Source organism: Puma concolor, chromosome C1 (assembly GCF_028749965.1).
Source record: "Puma concolor isolate L17-30 chromosome C1, mPumCon1.1.hap2, whole genome shotgun sequence".
Taxonomy (NCBI): Eukaryota; Metazoa; Chordata; class Mammalia; order Carnivora; family Felidae; genus Puma; species Puma concolor.
Window position 1 is genome coordinate 55,489,738 of NC_141674.1, and position 17,643 is coordinate 55,507,380.

At 35.0% G+C, this 17,643-nt stretch overlaps 1 protein-coding gene and 1 non-coding gene across 5 annotated transcripts in view; one reads left to right on the plus strand and one right to left on the minus strand.

The window, feature by feature from the left end:
• Window positions 1-17,643, minus strand: part of DNAI4 (dynein axonemal intermediate chain 4) — an 86,032-nt gene that overhangs the window by 38,249 nt on the left and 30,140 nt on the right. For all 4 annotated transcript variants that reach the window (XM_086717230.1, XM_086717231.1, XM_086717232.1 and 1 more), the window contains 4 exons: window positions 16,540-16,652; window positions 14,761-14,917; window positions 11,016-11,155; window positions 1,910-2,065 (listed from right to left, as the gene is read on the minus strand). In XM_086717230.1, the coding sequence (XP_086573356.1) occupies window positions 1,910-2,065; window positions 11,016-11,155; window positions 14,761-14,917; window positions 16,540-16,652 (566 nt within the window). The remainder of the gene's footprint in view (window positions 1-1,909; window positions 2,066-11,015; window positions 11,156-14,760; window positions 14,918-16,539; window positions 16,653-17,643) is intronic.
• LOC112849111 (U6 spliceosomal RNA) lies at window positions 1,776-1,878 on the plus strand. The gene has a single exon (XR_003222545.1). It is a non-coding gene; the product is annotated as a U6 spliceosomal RNA (small nuclear RNA).

Genomic DNA, 17,643 nt, shown 5'->3' on the forward strand with positions numbered 1-17,643 from the left:
AATAAAAAGATCAGCGATGGTCAGAGAAATGGAGTGAGAAGGAATGATGAGTAGGTGGAGCACAGGGGATATTTAGGTCAATGAAACTATTCTATATGAAACTGTAATGACCAATACATATTGCATTTGACAAAACTCATAGAACTGTACAACACAAGGAGTGAACCTTGATGTAAATTATGGATTTCAGTTAATAATAATGTATCAATATTGATTCATCAATTGTAACAAACATACCACACTATTGCCAGATGTTAGGAATAGGGGAAACTGCACCAAGGGCTGGGGGAGGGATGAAGGAAGAAATTAGAAGGATCTCTCAGTACTCTCTACTCAATTTTTCTCTAACTCTAAACCTGTGCTTCAAATGTCTATTACGTTTTCAAAATCTAAAGCTCTCTTAAAAAAAAAAAAATGGGGCGCCTTGGTGGATCGGTCAGTTAAGCGTCTGACTTCAGCTCAGGTCATGATCTGGCAGTCCATGAGTTCGAGCCCCACATCGGGGCTCTGTGCTGACAGCTCAGAGCCTGGAACCTGCTTCAGATTCTGTGTCACCCTCTCTCTCTGCCCCTCTTCTGCTCATGCTCTGTCTCTCTCTCTCTCTCAAAAATAAACATTAAAAAAAAATTTTTTTTAAAGAGCCCATGAGAGAAAATAATTTCTCCTTGTGAACTGAGCTAGGGTCTTACACATTCAAAAATGAAAATCATGGCCCTTTTTCCCTCAAACGTAATGGCTAACATACAACCTGTACATTCAAAGTTTAAATAGAATAGAAACACTTCTTAAACCAAATATGGGCCATATTTAACTTTTTTTCTATGTATTTGCATTATAAAACCTCAGAGGCAAAAGGGACTTTAGAGGTGATCTAATAATGCTACGAGTTTTTATCTGACTCTCCTTTACACACTTTACAATGATCAATAAATCCGATCATTTACCTCTGCTGCCTTTTTCTATTTTTTATTTTTTCCCTTTTCCTACTTATGGTCTCCCCTATCCCCTTAATTGGCCATAATGCTAAACTAGAGTATACTTTTATTTTGTATTATAGTTCTTGAATATGGTTCTATTATTCCTTTTTGCTTTTTAAAACACACCCATATACACAAGAAATAAAAGACCCACAAATTGAGACATTTTTCTTTTAGGACCTTCCACTTACACTTTTTTGTGTGTGTCAATGGCCTTAATAGAGGTGGAGTACGTATATCCAATTTTGAAGTCCCAATGTAATTTTTCAGCCTAAGATTGATGTTTTTCTTAGCAATTTTTCATAGGAAAAATTTTAGCTTCTAAAAGCAAAACTACTATATGGACATTAACATTTAAGCAACAAACAACGTTTCTTTAGTGCTAACTAATAATTCATTCTTCCCCCTCATTGTTCTCTGGGAAAATAAACTGGTCTTCATGGTAAACAACTTTCAGTAAAACATGGCTATAGTCTACATGACTATATAATTTAAATATAATTTTAAAAACCAAAAGAATATTGGTGACATATTTAACATATGTCATAACATATATGAAAGAGAGCTTAAGAGCAAGTAAGCAACAGAGAAAGATAGACTCTTTGAAGCTCTTGACAGGTATCCAAGAAAAATTAAATTTTTCAGTTCAGAGTCCAAGATGATGTGAAAGACTAACAATGCTATTTCTGAATAAAAGTTGTATTTTTCACGTTTCACCAGAAATGAAGTATTGTGACTGCCAAGAAAGAATTTACTTACAATGACGTGTGAAAACGTCGCTTTTTAAAAACTGAGATAGTGCTTGCTGAGGCAGCACGTACAGTAATGTTAGAATGATACAGAGAAGACTAGCATCTTGTGCAAAGATGACACACACATTCGCGACACATCCCATTAAAAAAAAAAAAAAACTGAAATAAATGAAACCTTACCTTTTTCTGTAGTACTCCCCGGCACTCTTTGCTCTCGATCTTTAGAAGGTACATTTGCTTTACCACATGAATCAAGGATAGATTGTTTTGCTGGTAAAGATGAAAGCTCCATAGCAATATAAGAATCATGCAAATCCCAAGCAGTGGACATTATACCTAAGTAAAGAGATAGGTAAAAATTAGTTTCAACCAAGTTCTAATAGTTTAGGTTATACACAACTAGTTATAGAAAAATCTCTCCGTGTTTTAATGATTAACTCCAAGTTGTCCTCACCATCCTTTTTGATACCCTCTCCTTTCTCCCTTCCATCCCAAGCTGATGCAGCAGAATCCCATCAGTCTGTCGCTATAGGTCTTGCTTAATATGGACCTGGACAACCGTGTCATAATAAGCATTTAGCATTCTTTCACTTCTGGTTAATATGTTTATATTCTGTAGAACTTTTAATTTATAATAATATAATCTCATTTTTAGCACATAACATCTCCTATATACTTAATGTGAAAAGATTATACTTGCTGGGAAAATGTAGATTCTGTTCTCAAGAAATTTGTAAGGTAGTAGGGTTATTATCTTCTCTTTCAAAAATTTGTGTTTACATTATATTTGTTCATTTGAGCAAATATAACAACAGTCTCCAAGCAAAAATTGGCAATATTATTTATCTCCAAATAAAAAAAAGAATTCCAACCTTTGTTATTGATATAACAAAGAAAGGCTCATGTAGCAATTACTTTATCAGTGACCATATTCCTAAGGCTAAACTTGCTAAATTTTTAAAGTCCAGTGATTTACTAAAGAATTATTTTCCCTAAAAATCAAAACAAGATCTGGATATAATAAATGCAACCACCTCATTGTTAAAACTTTTATGTTCATGATACAAAGTGAAGGAGCTCTGGTATTTCAAAATGTTTTCAATCAGCAAGAATATTAACTCACATTTCATAGTAACATTTCTATTTTATTAAACCTAGTTATATTTAACAAAGTTATACACAGAATACCTAGCTTATTTCGCTAATTGAAAAGGGTACAATTTCCATGTTCATAAAGTAAAATACCATAGGAGGTAATTGTGTCTTTCTATGTTGAACTACTTAAACTTTTTTCTTCCTTTAACTGAAAGTTTAGTAATTTGAGTAAATAGGAATATACTGTTATGTGATCACTAATAATTGCTACATAAATAAAGGTACATGTTATAAATTACATGAGCAATATAAAATGTTAGGGTGATTTCAAGTTTTTTCTTATTTGAGAATAACAAATAACATGGGTAATTTTAGTTTGGGTACCATCATGACATTTGTACATTTGAATAAATTAACCTAAGAAATAAAAAAATCTCAAACCACATGCCATAATAACATGTACAAAATAAAACAATAAATAATGAATGTTTTTTCGTTTTTTGTTTGTTTAAGTTTTTATTTAAACTCAAGATAGTTAACATACAGTGTAATATTAGCTTCAGGTATACAATTTAGTAATTCAACACTTCCCTGCAACACCTTGTGCTCATCACAAAAGGTGCATTCTTTTTTTTTTTTTTTAATTTTTTTTTCAACGTTTTTTATTTATTTTTGGGACAGAGAAAGACAGAGCATGAACGGGGGAGGGGCAGAGAGAGAGGGAGACACAGAATCGGAAACAGGCTCCAGGCTCCGAGCCATCAGCCCAGAGCCTGACGCGGGGCTCGAACTCACGGACCGCGAGATCGTGACCTGGCTGAAGTCGGACGCTTAACCGACTGCGCCACCCAGGCGCCCCTGGGTGCATTCTTTAATCCCCAACCTTAATCACCTACTTAACCCATCCCCCTACCCAACTCCCCTCTGATGACAATCAGTTTGCTCTCTACAGTTAAGAGTCTGTTTCTTGAAGAAAAAGAAAAAAAGCATGATTGTGACTTCCCAATTTTATACTGTTTTTTATACTAAAGAAAGTTTTAACTAATATCAGAAAAAAAGCACCCAACTATATCTGTGTTTTGAGCGTTTCTGAGTCCAGAATATGCCGAAACGGTTTTTACCCATTTTAAAATATTGTTTCTCTCTATTAGTTTAACTCAGACTATAAAAGAATAGCAATTAGCCGTATAACATTTGCAGAAAAATTTTATATTTTAGCTGGGTAAAAAGATATTCTTACTGTGAAAAAAGAAAAGAAAAATATGACATATTTCCATCACCCAAAGATAATAACTGCTAACATTTTGGTCTATGTCCTTCCAGAGTCACATATGAACAAATAGATATGTGTATTTTTTATAATAGAAATGAGCTCTTATCATGCTTTTTAAAAAAATTTTTTTAGAGAGAGAATGCATGTGCAAGTGGGTGGAGAGGGGCAGAGGGAAAGAAAGAATCTTAAGCAGGCTCCATATTCAGTGCAGAGCCTGACCTGGGTCTCAATCCCACGACTCCAGGATCATGACCTGAGCCAAAATGAAGAATGGGATACTCAACTGACTGAGCCACCCAAGAGCCCCTACACATGTTTTTATAAAAGACATTATTGTAGTATAATATCCACAGAAAACAAGCTGGTGTTATGAAATCTGCAAAGATTTATTGAATTATACACTTATTGAATTATCTATTTATTCGAAATGCCACTTTTATAATAAACTACTATATGTATATTGTCAGGTGGAAACTTTTCCTTCACTCTCTGTGAATCTTTACAGAGGGAACTTCAGCTAAATTAACACCTTGACCTCACTATAGCCCTCATTCGCTCACTGCGGAGAAAAGTGACTAATCCTATAGGACAGTTTAGAAGGCATTGTGCTTAGCCACTTCCAGATTCTTTTGTTAGGTCTGTTCAATGGCAGAAAGCAGGCTTCCTGGTCTGGTCTCACCCCTAAAAAAGAAGGTCTGTGCTGGTCTAGCTGTGTTAATTACTACTGGTAAGATCTATTCTGAAAGGAAGAAATGCCAATTCCACTTAGCTGCAGATTTAAGACTACATTTTTTCAATTAACTTTATCAGTAATAAAGCTAATATTTGACTTCCATCTCTCTGACTCCCGAATCTCTTTCAATGTCATCCCAAATCAGGCAAGGAAGACATATTCTTTTTTTACTGATCCATAAGACTTTAATATTTAATTGGTCTGCACTGAAATTTTTGAATATGGACTATCTCTCATTATTTTTAACTAAACTTTTCTATGAAATACTATCATTCATAGAAGAGTGTATAACACTTACATGTGTAAAGAATTACTACCATGTACTTACCAGCCAGGATAAGAAATAGAACATCTCCAGGTGATTAGAAGCCTCCTAGACACTCTTCTATCATAGCCCACCTCCTTCTGGCTACCTCAAACAGAAGCACATCCACTTTTCCTAACTTTTGGAATGGTCATACTCTTGCTTTGCTTTAAAAGGTTTCTCTCCTGTGGTAGATGCTGTTAGTGTCCTGCCCGTATCTGTTATGCATTACCTCTTATTGGTCAATCTCCAACTGCCAGCACCTATATTGTTTTGCTTGGGGCCATCTTTGACCACTAGGGCCACTTTGATGTGCACAAATCAGGCCAGAAGTACCAAGGAACTAACAAGCCCATCAGCCTTCAAAAAATGATTTAGAAAGTTGGAGCATGATAAGATAACTCTGGCTCCCAGATTCTCTAGCAGTATTGAACTCGTTACCCAAAGAGGTAATTTGTTAGATCACATAACCTTTGTTGGCTGCCTACCCTTTCTTGTTTCACTTACTCCCCTACCAGTGTTTCTTAGGATTACCTCCAGAATAAACTATGTGCACTCAGATTCTTTCTGCAGAGGTTTCTTCTTAGAAAACCTCAGGTAAGGCTCTCTGATATATGTATACCTACACAATATATACTCTAGTTTTAAAAACTGAATAGCAAACACTATCACAGATGAATAAAAAGAGAACAAAATCACTACTATTAGAGGAGGACTACTAAAGGAGGACTCTCAGGAGAAGATCATCAGAACAGTCTGGGTCACATTCTGACTTCAGCTTCCCTGAGAGTTTACAAGAGCCACTTATGAAGAAATCACATGGTGAGATCATGAATGTGTCCTTGGAAACACAGAACTTAATCTTCAGAGGGCACCTGACAAGCTGGGCATCGAATATCCAATGAAAGTATGGTTAGGTAAGTGGGATGTTCTATATTTTCTTTTCATCATGTCTTCTCTGCAGCAGTCAGGGTAAAACAGAACATGTCTGGGCAGGGAAGGATTTCTAGGAATGTGTCTATTTCATTTAGCTATTTAATTTATTGGCATACAAATGTTCACTTTTTTTAATAATCTATTTTATTTCTGTAAGGTCCTCACTTCCACTTTTCATTTTAGTAATTTGAATCTTCTCTTATTTTTCTTTAGTCAATCTGACTAAAGTTTTGTCAGTTTTGTTGATCTTTTCAAAGTACCAACTTTTAGTTTCATTAGTTTTTCTCTATGTCCACTCTAATCTTTAGTATTTCCTTCCTTATGCTGGCTTTTGGTTTAGTTTTATCTTATCTCATTCTTAATGTGTAAAGTTAGATTATTGATTTGAGACTTTTATTATTTTTTTTATTGAAGTATAGTTGACACATAATGTTACATTAGTTTCAGGTGGGGATCTTCTTTTTTAAATGTATCTGCAGCTGTAAATTTCTCTCTAAGCACTACTTTCACTATATAAGTTTTGTTATGTTTTATTTTCATTTTCATTCATCTCATCTCAAAATATTTTCTAATTTCCCTTGTGCTTTCATCTCTGATGCACTGGTTGCTTAAAAGTGTGTTGTTTGGGGTGCCTGGATGGCTCAGTTGGTTAAGTGTCCCACTTCGGTTCAGGTCACGATCTTGTGATTTGTGAGTTTGAGCCCCGCGTCCGGCTCTGTGCTGAGAGCTTAGAGCGTGGGGCCTGCTTCAGATTCTGTGTCTTCCTCTCTCTCTGCCCCTCCCCTCTCCCCCCCCTTTCTCTCTCAAAAATAAACATTAAAAAATCATTTAAAAGTGTGTTGTTTAATTTCTAAATATTTTTAAATTTCCCAGTTTTCCTTTTGTTATAGGGTTTTAATGTCATTAAGTGTGGTCAGAAAAGATATTGACTTAAAAATTTTTATTACCTCTTGTTTATTACCTAACATAATGGTGTATCTTGGAGAGTTTTCCATGTGAACTTGAGAAAAAAAATGTGTTTTCTGATGTTTGGGGATGGTGTATATGTCTGTTATGCCTAGTTTATATTATTATTCAAGTCCTCTATTTTCTTTCTCATTGATAATCTCTCTGGCTGTTCTGCCCATTATTGAAAGTGGGGTACTAAAGTCCCAACTCTTATTGTAGAACTTCCTATTTTCTCCCTTCAATCCTATCAATTTTTGCTTCATATAGTTGGAGGCTCTCTTGTTGAGTACATATGGGTTTATAATTGTTATATCTTGTTTATGGATTGAATTTTTTATCAGTATATAATGCTGCTTGGCTCCTGTAATAATTTTATATAAAGTCTACTATGTCTGATATTAGTAAAGCCCTCTCAGCTTTTTTTGGTTGCTATTTACATCCTTTCACCTTACATATTTTTGTCTGTGGCTCTAAAGTGAGTCTTTTATTAGACAGCATATACTTGGATCATGTTTAGTTTTTGTTTTTTAACCCATCCTACCAATATCTGCCTTTTAATTGGAGAATTTAATCTACTTATTTAAAACAATTACTATTCAGGAAGGATTTCTTCCATTTTTATCTTCTTTATGTCTTATGTGTTTGTTCCTCAATTCTTTCATTACTGCCTTCTTTTGTGTTTACTTGATTTTTTAATGGTGTTCTGCTTTGATTCCTATCTAATTTTCTTTTTTGTAATTTTTGAGTTATTTTCTTGGTGGTTGCCTTGCAGATTACAATTAATTTCTTAAAATTTTAACCATCTATTTTGAATTAATACTACCTTACTTCAATAGTATACAAGAACTCCTATACAGCTCCATCACACCCACTTTGTGTTGATGTTGTCACAAATTACATCTTAATATACTGTGTGTCCATTTGTATAGTTTTATAATTAGTTTTATGCATTTATTTTAAATTATATTGCAAAAATAGTGGAGATACAAACCAAAATTATAATGCTGACTTTTGTATTTACCTATGTAGTTACCTTTCCAGTGCTCTTCATTTCTTCATATGACTTCAAGTTATTGTCTGGTGTCCTTTCATTTCTGCCTGAAGGAGTCCCTTTAGCATTTCTTATAAGGCAATTCTACTAATTCTGCTAAATTGTCTTGGCTTTTGTTATCTGGGAATGTCTTATTGTCTCCTTCATGGGAAAGTATTTAATCTTAATTATTTAATTTCTCCCTCATGAGGATTATTTGAAGGATATAGAATTCTTGGTTGACAGTTTTCTCTTTCATCTCTTTAAGTATGGCATCCCACTGACTTCTGAACTCCATGGTTTCTGAGAAATTGGGTGTAATCTTTTTTTTTTTTTTTTTTAAATTTTTTTTTTCAACATTTATTTATTTTTGGGACAGAGAGAGACAGAGCATGAACGGGGGAGGGGCAGAAAGAGAGGGAGACACAGAATCCGAAACAGGCTCCAGGCTCTGAGCCATCAGCCCAGAGCCCGACGCGGGGCTCGAACTCACGGACTGCGAGATCGTGACCTGGCTGAAGTCGGACGCTTAACCGACTGCGCCACCCAGGCGCCCCGAAATTGGGTGTAATCTTATTGAGGATCCCTTGTACATGAAAAGAGTCACTTTTTTTTTTTTTTTTTTGCTGTTTTCAAGATTCTCTTTCAACACTTAATTATAATGTGTCTGAATGTGGATCTCTTTGTTTATCTTTTTGGGAGTTTGCTGAGCTTCTCAGATACGCAGATTCATGACTTTTATCAAATTTGGGAAGTTTTTTGGCCATTATTTCTTCAAATATTTTGTGTTCCCCTTATCTCTTTTTTCTCCTATCATTCTGAAATTCCCTTTCTGTGTATATTGGTATGCTTGGTGGAGCCCCATAGGTCCTTCAGGCTGTGTTCAGTTTTCTTTATTCTTTTTTCTTTCTTCTCCTCAGACTAGATCATTTCAATTGACATGTCTTTAAGAATTGCAGATTCTTTCTTCTGCCTGCTCAAATCTGCCACGGATAACTCTAGTATTTCCATTTCAGTTATTGTACTTTTAATCTCCAGAATTTATGTTTGGTTTCTTTTTATAATTCCTGTCCCTTTATTCATATTCTTTTTTTTTTCCATACACCATTCTTGTTTGCTTTAGCTCTTTGCCCATAGTTTCCTTTAGCTTTATCAGAACGTTTGATACAATTGATCTAAAGTCTTTGGCTAATAAATACAATGTCTGTACTTCCACAGGGAGAGTTTCAGTTAATTTATTCTTCAAATGGGCCATATTTTCTTATTTCTTTCTATCCTTTGTAATTTTTTTTGAGAACTGAACACTTTGAATATAATAATGTGGTAACTCTGGAAATCAGATTCTTCTTGCTCCTTGGAGTTTGTTTTTGTAGTTTGCTGTGAGTACTCGTTGTTTGTTTGCTTAGTGATGTTTCTAAACTATTTTTATAAAGTCTGTATTCTTTGTCATGTATCATCGCAGAAGCTTTTGGTCAGCAAGTGTCATGACAGAGATCTCCTTGAATACCTGAATTCCTCCACCCTCCCCGACCAGTCCATCAGAAAAAAACAAGACAGAAAAGAAAAAGAAAAGAAACAGACAAACAAAGGATAAAAAACCTCTCTGGGTCTTTGTAGAGTGGGTCAATGTTAAGGTATTCCTTTAATGCTTAACCAGGCTGTTTATATCTATGCCTTAGCCTTCACTTCCTGCCTGTACTAAGCCTGAGATCAGCCAGAGGGGAAAGCTTAGGATGTTTTCAAGTCTTTCCTGAGCTTGCATCTTGTCCTAGGCATGCACATGACTTTCTAAATTTCCCTATATATACAAGCCTTTTTTAATATCTTAATTTCCCAAAGATCTCCCTCCCTAGTGTTTTCTCTCAGGCTTACAGTGTGTTTCTTGTTTGACTCCATTGTATTCTTTTGCCTCTAAGAGAGATGAGTTGTTCATTTACTTTGCAATATTTGTTGAGAATGCAATATGCACAGCTGCTTTACCACCTGTGTGTCCTGAGTTAAAAAACAAAACAAAACAAAACAAAAACAAGTGCTCTGGGTCAGTCCTTCAGGTATTCCCAGGCAGGTTAAAACAAAGAAGCCAAATCCTTTGAGAGTAAGGTCTGCTCTGCTTCTCTGGAACCAAAGGCCAGGGTCTCAAACTGGGAAGGCAGGCTGTTGCCTTTAAGACCATCACCACACTGAGAAGGGGAGTAGGGCAAGAGTGAGTAAGAATGCCACAAAACTTTCCTACTAATTATAAGTTACCCTTGGCTTGACTTAGCATTTGCTTAGAAGTTTTATTTTAATCTTTTCAAAGAACTAGCTTATAATTTTGCTGAATAACAAAAGCCATTAAAATTAATAACTTTTACCTAATTACCTTTCTGGCCCTACCTCACAGAATTTTTGGCTATGCAGGGTTATGAATTTATGAACATTGAGAGACAGTAAGTGTAGTACAGAGCACAGGTTCTAGAACCAGACTGTCTGAGGGTATTACTGTGTGCCATACTAGCTGAGTGAAGTTGGTCAAGTTAGCTAACTTCTCTTTGCTTATTTCTGCCTCCAAAAACGGAGAGTAACAATAGTACCTACCTCATTGTGTTGTTGTGAGAATTAAACCAGTTAATAAATGTGGAAGGCCTAGAATAGTGTCTGGCACATTTTAAATGTTATTAGTTATGGTTAAGCAATCAGTTTCTCTAAATGTTTCATAAACATTTGAAGAGTACAAAATTCTATAATAGAGTTTCTATAAATATCAAAATTATAATTATGTTATCGAAATCATCTATATTTATATTTATTACTCATTATTTGTCAAGTTCTAAAAGCTATAGATTACAGGACCTAGCTGCTATTGTGATTTGACCAAAGTATTTCTATCTTTACTTCATATATTTCAACATTTATTTGTTAACTGACAGACTCAAAGAATGTATATTAAAATATGTACTTTATCAAGCAGAATGAAATATAAATTACCTTTGTCTTCTTTTACGATTTTGTCACACTGAACATCTTTATTCTTTGGTGCTCCATTAATAGTCTGCATCATCCTTTCAGCATATAAATCATTGCCTAATCTATTTCTACAAAGGGTCTCATAATTCTTGTTTCTCCACCTATAAAAAATAAAGTATATTCAACTCATTAATAAAAATTATTGCCATGGATATTATCTCTTTATATTATGCCTTCTCTTTAAAATTACTTTCTTTAATGTGGATTTCACCAAATGTGAAGTGAGAGTTCAAAAAACTCCTTAGGAAAAGACTGCACTTGGAGCGCCTGGGTGGCTCAGTCGGTTAGCATCCGACTTCAGCTCAGGTCACGATCTCGTGGTTCATGAGTTTGAGCCCCCGTCGGGCCCTGTGCTGACAGTCCAGAGCCTGGAGCCTGTTTCAGATTCTGTGTCTCCTTCTCTCTCTGCCCCTCCCCCCACGTGTGCTCTGTCCCTCTCTCTCAAAAATAAACATGACAAAGAAAAGAAAAGACTGCACTAAACTACCTCCAAAAGACTCTACTTACAATACCTCCCAGCATCGTTACTACTTTCAGTGCCCAACGACATACTGGCACTATCTTCACACAGTTTTTATGAACTCTGCTATAAACACTGAAAGCTATAAATTTCCTTCAGAGTAGTACATTTGTGCCATCCTGTAGGTATGTGCTATTTTAATAATTATTTACTTCTGAGTATTTCTTAAATTCCAATTAAGATTTCTTCTTTGGTTCATAAGGAATTTAGAAAATGTGCTTTTTAACCTCCAAATGTGTATCTGAATGGGTGTCTGTGTTTTAATTGAGATTTATGTTATTAATTTTTAACTTAATTCTATTTGTGGTCAGAGAATTGAGTTTGTATGATACTATTTCTTTGGAATTTTTGAAACCTTGTTTCATGGTCTTGTGCATGAATGATTTTTAAAAATAATTGGTGTGTGCTTGAAGAGTGTGTATTCTCTATTGAATGCAGAGTTTTATATGTGATCATTAAATTATGTCTTTGGTTCAAATTTTCTGTATCTATGTGAATTTTATATCTGGTTGACATACAGTAATTAAGAGAAGCAAGTTTAACACACCTACTTATACTTTAACAAGTTTCTAATTTTTGCTTCATGTACGTTGAGGTTATTTTATTAGGAGTATTCAAGATTAAAATTATTATACCTTCCTATCATTATAAAGTGATCTTCTTTGTCCCTAGTAATGCTGTTGGTTTAATTATTTCTCTGTAGATGATTTTTTTTCTTTTTTCCTTCTGTTTTTAAAATCTTCTTTTGGGGGTGCCTGGGTGGCTCAGTCAGTTAAGCATCCAACTTTAGCTCAGGTCATGATCTTACGGTTTGCAGGTTTGGAGTCCTGCATCGGGATCTCTGCCGTCAGCAGGGAACCCACTTTGGGTCCTCTGTCCCCCTCTCTCTTTCTCTGCCTCTCCCCCACTTGCTCTCTCTCCATCTCAAAATAAATAAACACTGATAAAAAAAAATAAAAAGTAAAATCTTTGCTTAGTATTTGGTATTCTGGAGTATCAATATAATGCACCAAGTGCATTTCTTTTTTGTGGATTTCTTTTTATTCATTCATTTCTGTAAAATGGTGTCTTAATAGCTTGGGAACATCCTTACCCACTCTCTTCGAATAGTTCATCTCCTCCATTCTTCGTATTTTGATATTTTGGAACAAACCAGGTGCATTTTAGACCTTTATTCTATTGTCAATTTCTTTTTTTAACTTCTCTTTCATACTTTACATCACATTTTTCTTTCCAAGGTTTATTTTGTAGAATTTATCCAGATCTATGTTTCAATTTATTAAATCTGTTTGATTATGTCTTGTTTAAATTCAATGTTTTCTGTTTTACTTCAACAATTATATAAATATACTTTATTTTAAAGTTCTTTTTAGATGTTTTTGCAAATATGAGTCATCGTTTTGATAGTTTCTTGATGTTAGTGAGGTGTTAACACTATCTTTTATTTAAATATTTCACATATATTTTATATTCTATATCTCATAATAGAGTCCTAATATCTCATTATCCATAGTCCTCAGGGTATAGATCTCTGGTCTGTTATTTCTTTTAATTCTCATTCATAGTACTTTTTTATTGGTTTGGTGTATTTTTTACCAAACTCAATCTGAGGGAATCTTGAGTCTAAATGGGATATGCTTTCCTCCAGAGAAAATTCATGTTTGCTTATGATATTAGCTTTGAAACCTGGGATCACTTGAGATAACTGAAATCCTTTTAAGGATTTTGCTTAATACAAAAATGTCTCTTTTAGTTCTCTTAATTTGTGGGGGTCCAAGGCCTGCTGGACTCTAGATCCGTGTGTTAATTTTAACATTTGCTTCTAGCATCTCTCCATCTCTGATTTCAGATCACTTATCTATCCATTTGTTATTTGCTCCTTTCCTTTTTCTGGTGTTAAGAGCTTTCCCTTATGTCTTAAGAATTTCAAAGTGTGTTATTCAGGATCTACTTGTACTATATTTTATAGTCCAAATAATTCTAGGATATTTTATATTTGGGTAAGAATAATATCCTAAAAATATTTTAAAGATAGATTTTTAGTACTTTGAATCATATTCAAATTATATTTGAATCTAAATAATCTGAATAACTATATTAATAATGTATATATATTTTTTTATTTTTGAAAGAGAGAGCGTGAGCACAGGAGAGGGGCAGAGGAATAAAGAGAGAGAGAATCTCAAGCAGGCTCCAGGCCCAGCACCTGGGATCAACAACACAAGCTGAAATCAAAAGTGGGACACCCAACTGACAGAACCACCCAGGCACCCCAAAAATCTGTTTACAGTAGCTAAATTAATTTCAGACAGAGCAGACTTCAGAGCAAGGCAAATTATCAGAGGGGCATTATAGAGGGGCATTACATAATGATAAAGGGATCAATTCTCCCAAATTCTCCCAAAAAGGCATAACAATCCTTAATGAGGCAAAATAAATGAGGCAAAAACTAATGATCTATTTGAATTCATTAATAAGGAGCAATGGAAAATCTGCTCTAATATAGTAAATTCAGTTATTTTCCAATAACATATTTTTACTTAAGTCTTGAATATAAAAATGTCAGGCCTTTCTTTTTATTTTTTTATTTTTATTTTTATAAAATGTTTTATTTATTTATTTTGAGGGAGAGAGAGAGGGAGAGCATGACTGGGGAAGGGGCAGAGAGAGAGGGAGACAGAATCCCCAGCAGGCTCCACACTGTCAGTACAGAGCCCCATGCTGGGCTTGATCCCACAAACTATGAGATCATGACCTGAGCCAAAATCAAGAGTCAATCGCTTAACCTACTGAGCCACCCAGGCACCCCTTTCTTTTAAACTGGAAATAACTTACATATGCATAAAAGAAAAAAAATATCATTAAAACCTTTATTGAGACTTGGAAGCTTCCTTTATTTCTTTTATTATTTGACTTAGTAGTGTACCCATTTCTTAAAGAGTATGGTAAACCTATGGGTTCTTTCTCTAGAAAAAAGTACATACAACATAAATAGTTTTCAAAAAAACCCCACAAACACTTTTCATATCATTTCATAAGGCACATATATAACTTTATATAGAACTTCACCAAGCACATATGCCACCAGTATTTATCCAGGAATGCCCCCAAACAGAAACAAGGATAGGAACCTCTGACTTAGCATTTAAATTACAGAAGCAATATAGACAATTGAGCCATACATACCTTACTTTCATAGCTTCTTCAGATTCTACAGAAACCATGACTGTCGGTAGGTTAAAAAATCTCAGTGTTTCCGTCTCTGTGAGTATTATCTCTATAGTCTTTTCTAGGTCTTCTTTTGTTACAATTTTTCCAGGTGTTGCCCTCACAACTCGTAAATCTAAAATACACGATTTTATAAAAATCATTTACTAATTGCTATTTTAATTATCATTTTACCAAAATATGATGGGTCATATATTGCAGGTGGCTTTTATGTGGTCAAAGAACAGACCATATTGTGAGATGTATTCAATCCCTTCAGAGGGATTCAATCCCTCTGAGTCTGGGGAAGATTACATTAATAATCCAATGCTCCTTGTCTATCTCTGAGAGGATGATCTTCCCTCCTGCAGCAGACACTGCTGATTGCCAAGTTTTCATTGGTAAGGCTTTCCCCCTTCCCTTGCCTCTTTCCATTAAGAAAATCAAGTGTTTAGTTTCCTAGCCTCTCTTGAAGCTAGGGGTCACCATGTGACAGAGTTCTGGGCAATGAGATAACAGTAGAAATACATAGGAAAGAAGACTTTCCTGGGGAAACTTTTACTTTCCTGATAAATAAAAGTGATATGGCTGGAGCTATTGCCTTTCTCCTTTCTGCTTTTAATGTGCATATAATATCCAGAGCTGGGGCAGATATTTTGAGACCATGAAGCAAGAAGGAAGAAGAAAAGGCTTAAGGAAAGAGAACAGCAGAGTCGCCAATCTAGAGTCTCACAGTTAAGCCACAGGATCCGATCCAAAAGCTATCTACCTTTTAAGTTCTTTTAATGTGAGAAAAATAAATGATTATTTAAGCCAATGGTAGTTGGGCATTACTTGTTGTCAGAAGTATTCCTGTTACATATCTTAACACCAAAGAGTCTATGAAACACTTTTCCAACCTTATGAATATTTTCATTAATCCTTCATTATCATCTTAGCAGAAGACACATTCTTACTGCACTCCAAGGCAAGCGTTCCTCAAGTAGGTACCCACTTCACCCAGCACTTTTGATCATCCATTATTTCCTCATTTTTTTTACCTTTACTTTCATAATCCTTTACCTCATGTTTTATGTTCTGCTTGGAAGAAGCCACCCCTATTTGTTCTCCTGATAAATTATTAATCATCTTTAAAAACTCAAAAGTCAATAATGTTCTCTGTTAATTCTTTTCTTTTTTCCCACCTCAAAGGTGTTAATCTTTCCATTCAAAGTGCTCCCATCACACTCTGCATATGTCCTATTATGGCACTGATCACAGTGTAACAGAATGACTTATCTCCTGAGTTAGAAGCAGAGCACTCCTAAAAAAAATTTTTTAATGTTTATTTCAGAGAGAGAGAGAGAGAGATAGAGTGCAAGCAGGGAGGGGCAGAGAGAGAGGGACACACAGAATCTGAAGCAGGCTCCAGGCTCTAGGCTCCAGGCTCTGTGGTCAGCACAGAGCCCGATGTGGGGCTCAAACTCTTCAACTATGAGATCATGACCTGAGCCAAAGTCAGAGGCTTAACTGACTGAGCCACCCAGGTGCCCTAGAAGCAAAGCACTTCTCAAACAGGATCTGTGATTCCTGAGGCTGGTGGTACAAGATTCTCACCTTGGTAACATTGATACTACTCTGGTAATTCTCACGTAGCTACCCCTCTGGCCAGCATTTAGAAATCATTACCAGAGTTCTTTTATCTCAAGTATCTGACAAATAATATTTGCTAAAGAAATAAGGGACTGATACTGAAATAAATGATCACATTTTCATTACCTGTAAAACTAGTCAATTTTTCTCGTTTATAGGATGGTTCTTCTAGGTCTTCTGCTATTGATTCAGTAGTAGATACACTTGACTTAGAAACTATGCTGCTTCCTAAAACTGACCTTTAATAATGAAAAACAAAATTATTCATTTATTTAGATGTTCTTATGGGTAATTGAATACATGAACAAAAACATTATCATATTGAGAAATCAAATATCCTATAATCATATAAGAAAAATTGATAAAAGTAAACTACTTCTTTAAACATCAAGCTGATTTGTAATATTCCTTAAGTAAAAAGTCGTTATTAAAAAAAAGTCATTATAAATATAATTTAGGGATAAAACATGTCAAACCTATGTCCAAAGTCCTGTGTTGGATTCCCAATATATTTAGAATAAAAAGCTAAAATACAGCTTACCTATCCAGTCTCTCCATCTTCATTTATCACATTTCCCCCATCCTACCCCCTTTTTAAGTTCCTCAATCTTTTGGCACTCTCTTACTTTAGAGTCTCAGCCTAGAACATTCTTCCTTTCATTTTTCACCAATTTTCTGCTCTTCACTCAAATCCCATCTTAAATGTGATTTATTCAATTTTATAAAGGCCCTCTCAAGATTTAATTAAGAGAAAATCTATGTACTGGTTGGGAAATCAATACATTGAAGAATACAAAAATAATTTCTTTAAACATGTAAACAACATAATTTCATGATATTATATACTTTTCTCCCCTTTCTACTTATAGGTACAACTTGTCCTCAAAAAGGTAGGTACAGTGGGGGCGCCTGGGTGGCACAGTCGGTTAAGCATCCGACTTCGGCTCAGGTCATCAATCTCACAGTTCGTAAGTTTGAGCCCTGAGTTTGGCTCTGTGTTAACAGCTTGGAGCCTGGAACCTACTTTGTATTCTGTGTTTGCCTCTCTCTCTCTCTCTCTCTGCTCTTCTCTTCCCCTACTTGTGCTCTCTCTCTCTCAAAAATAGGTAAGTAAATTTTTTTTAAAGGGTAGATACAGTTTACTGGAATATTCTTTGTTTTACAGAGCACTCTTATGGCTACTGCATGCAAATTTTGAGTCAGACTCTAGAGCAGCATATTTTCTCCTAA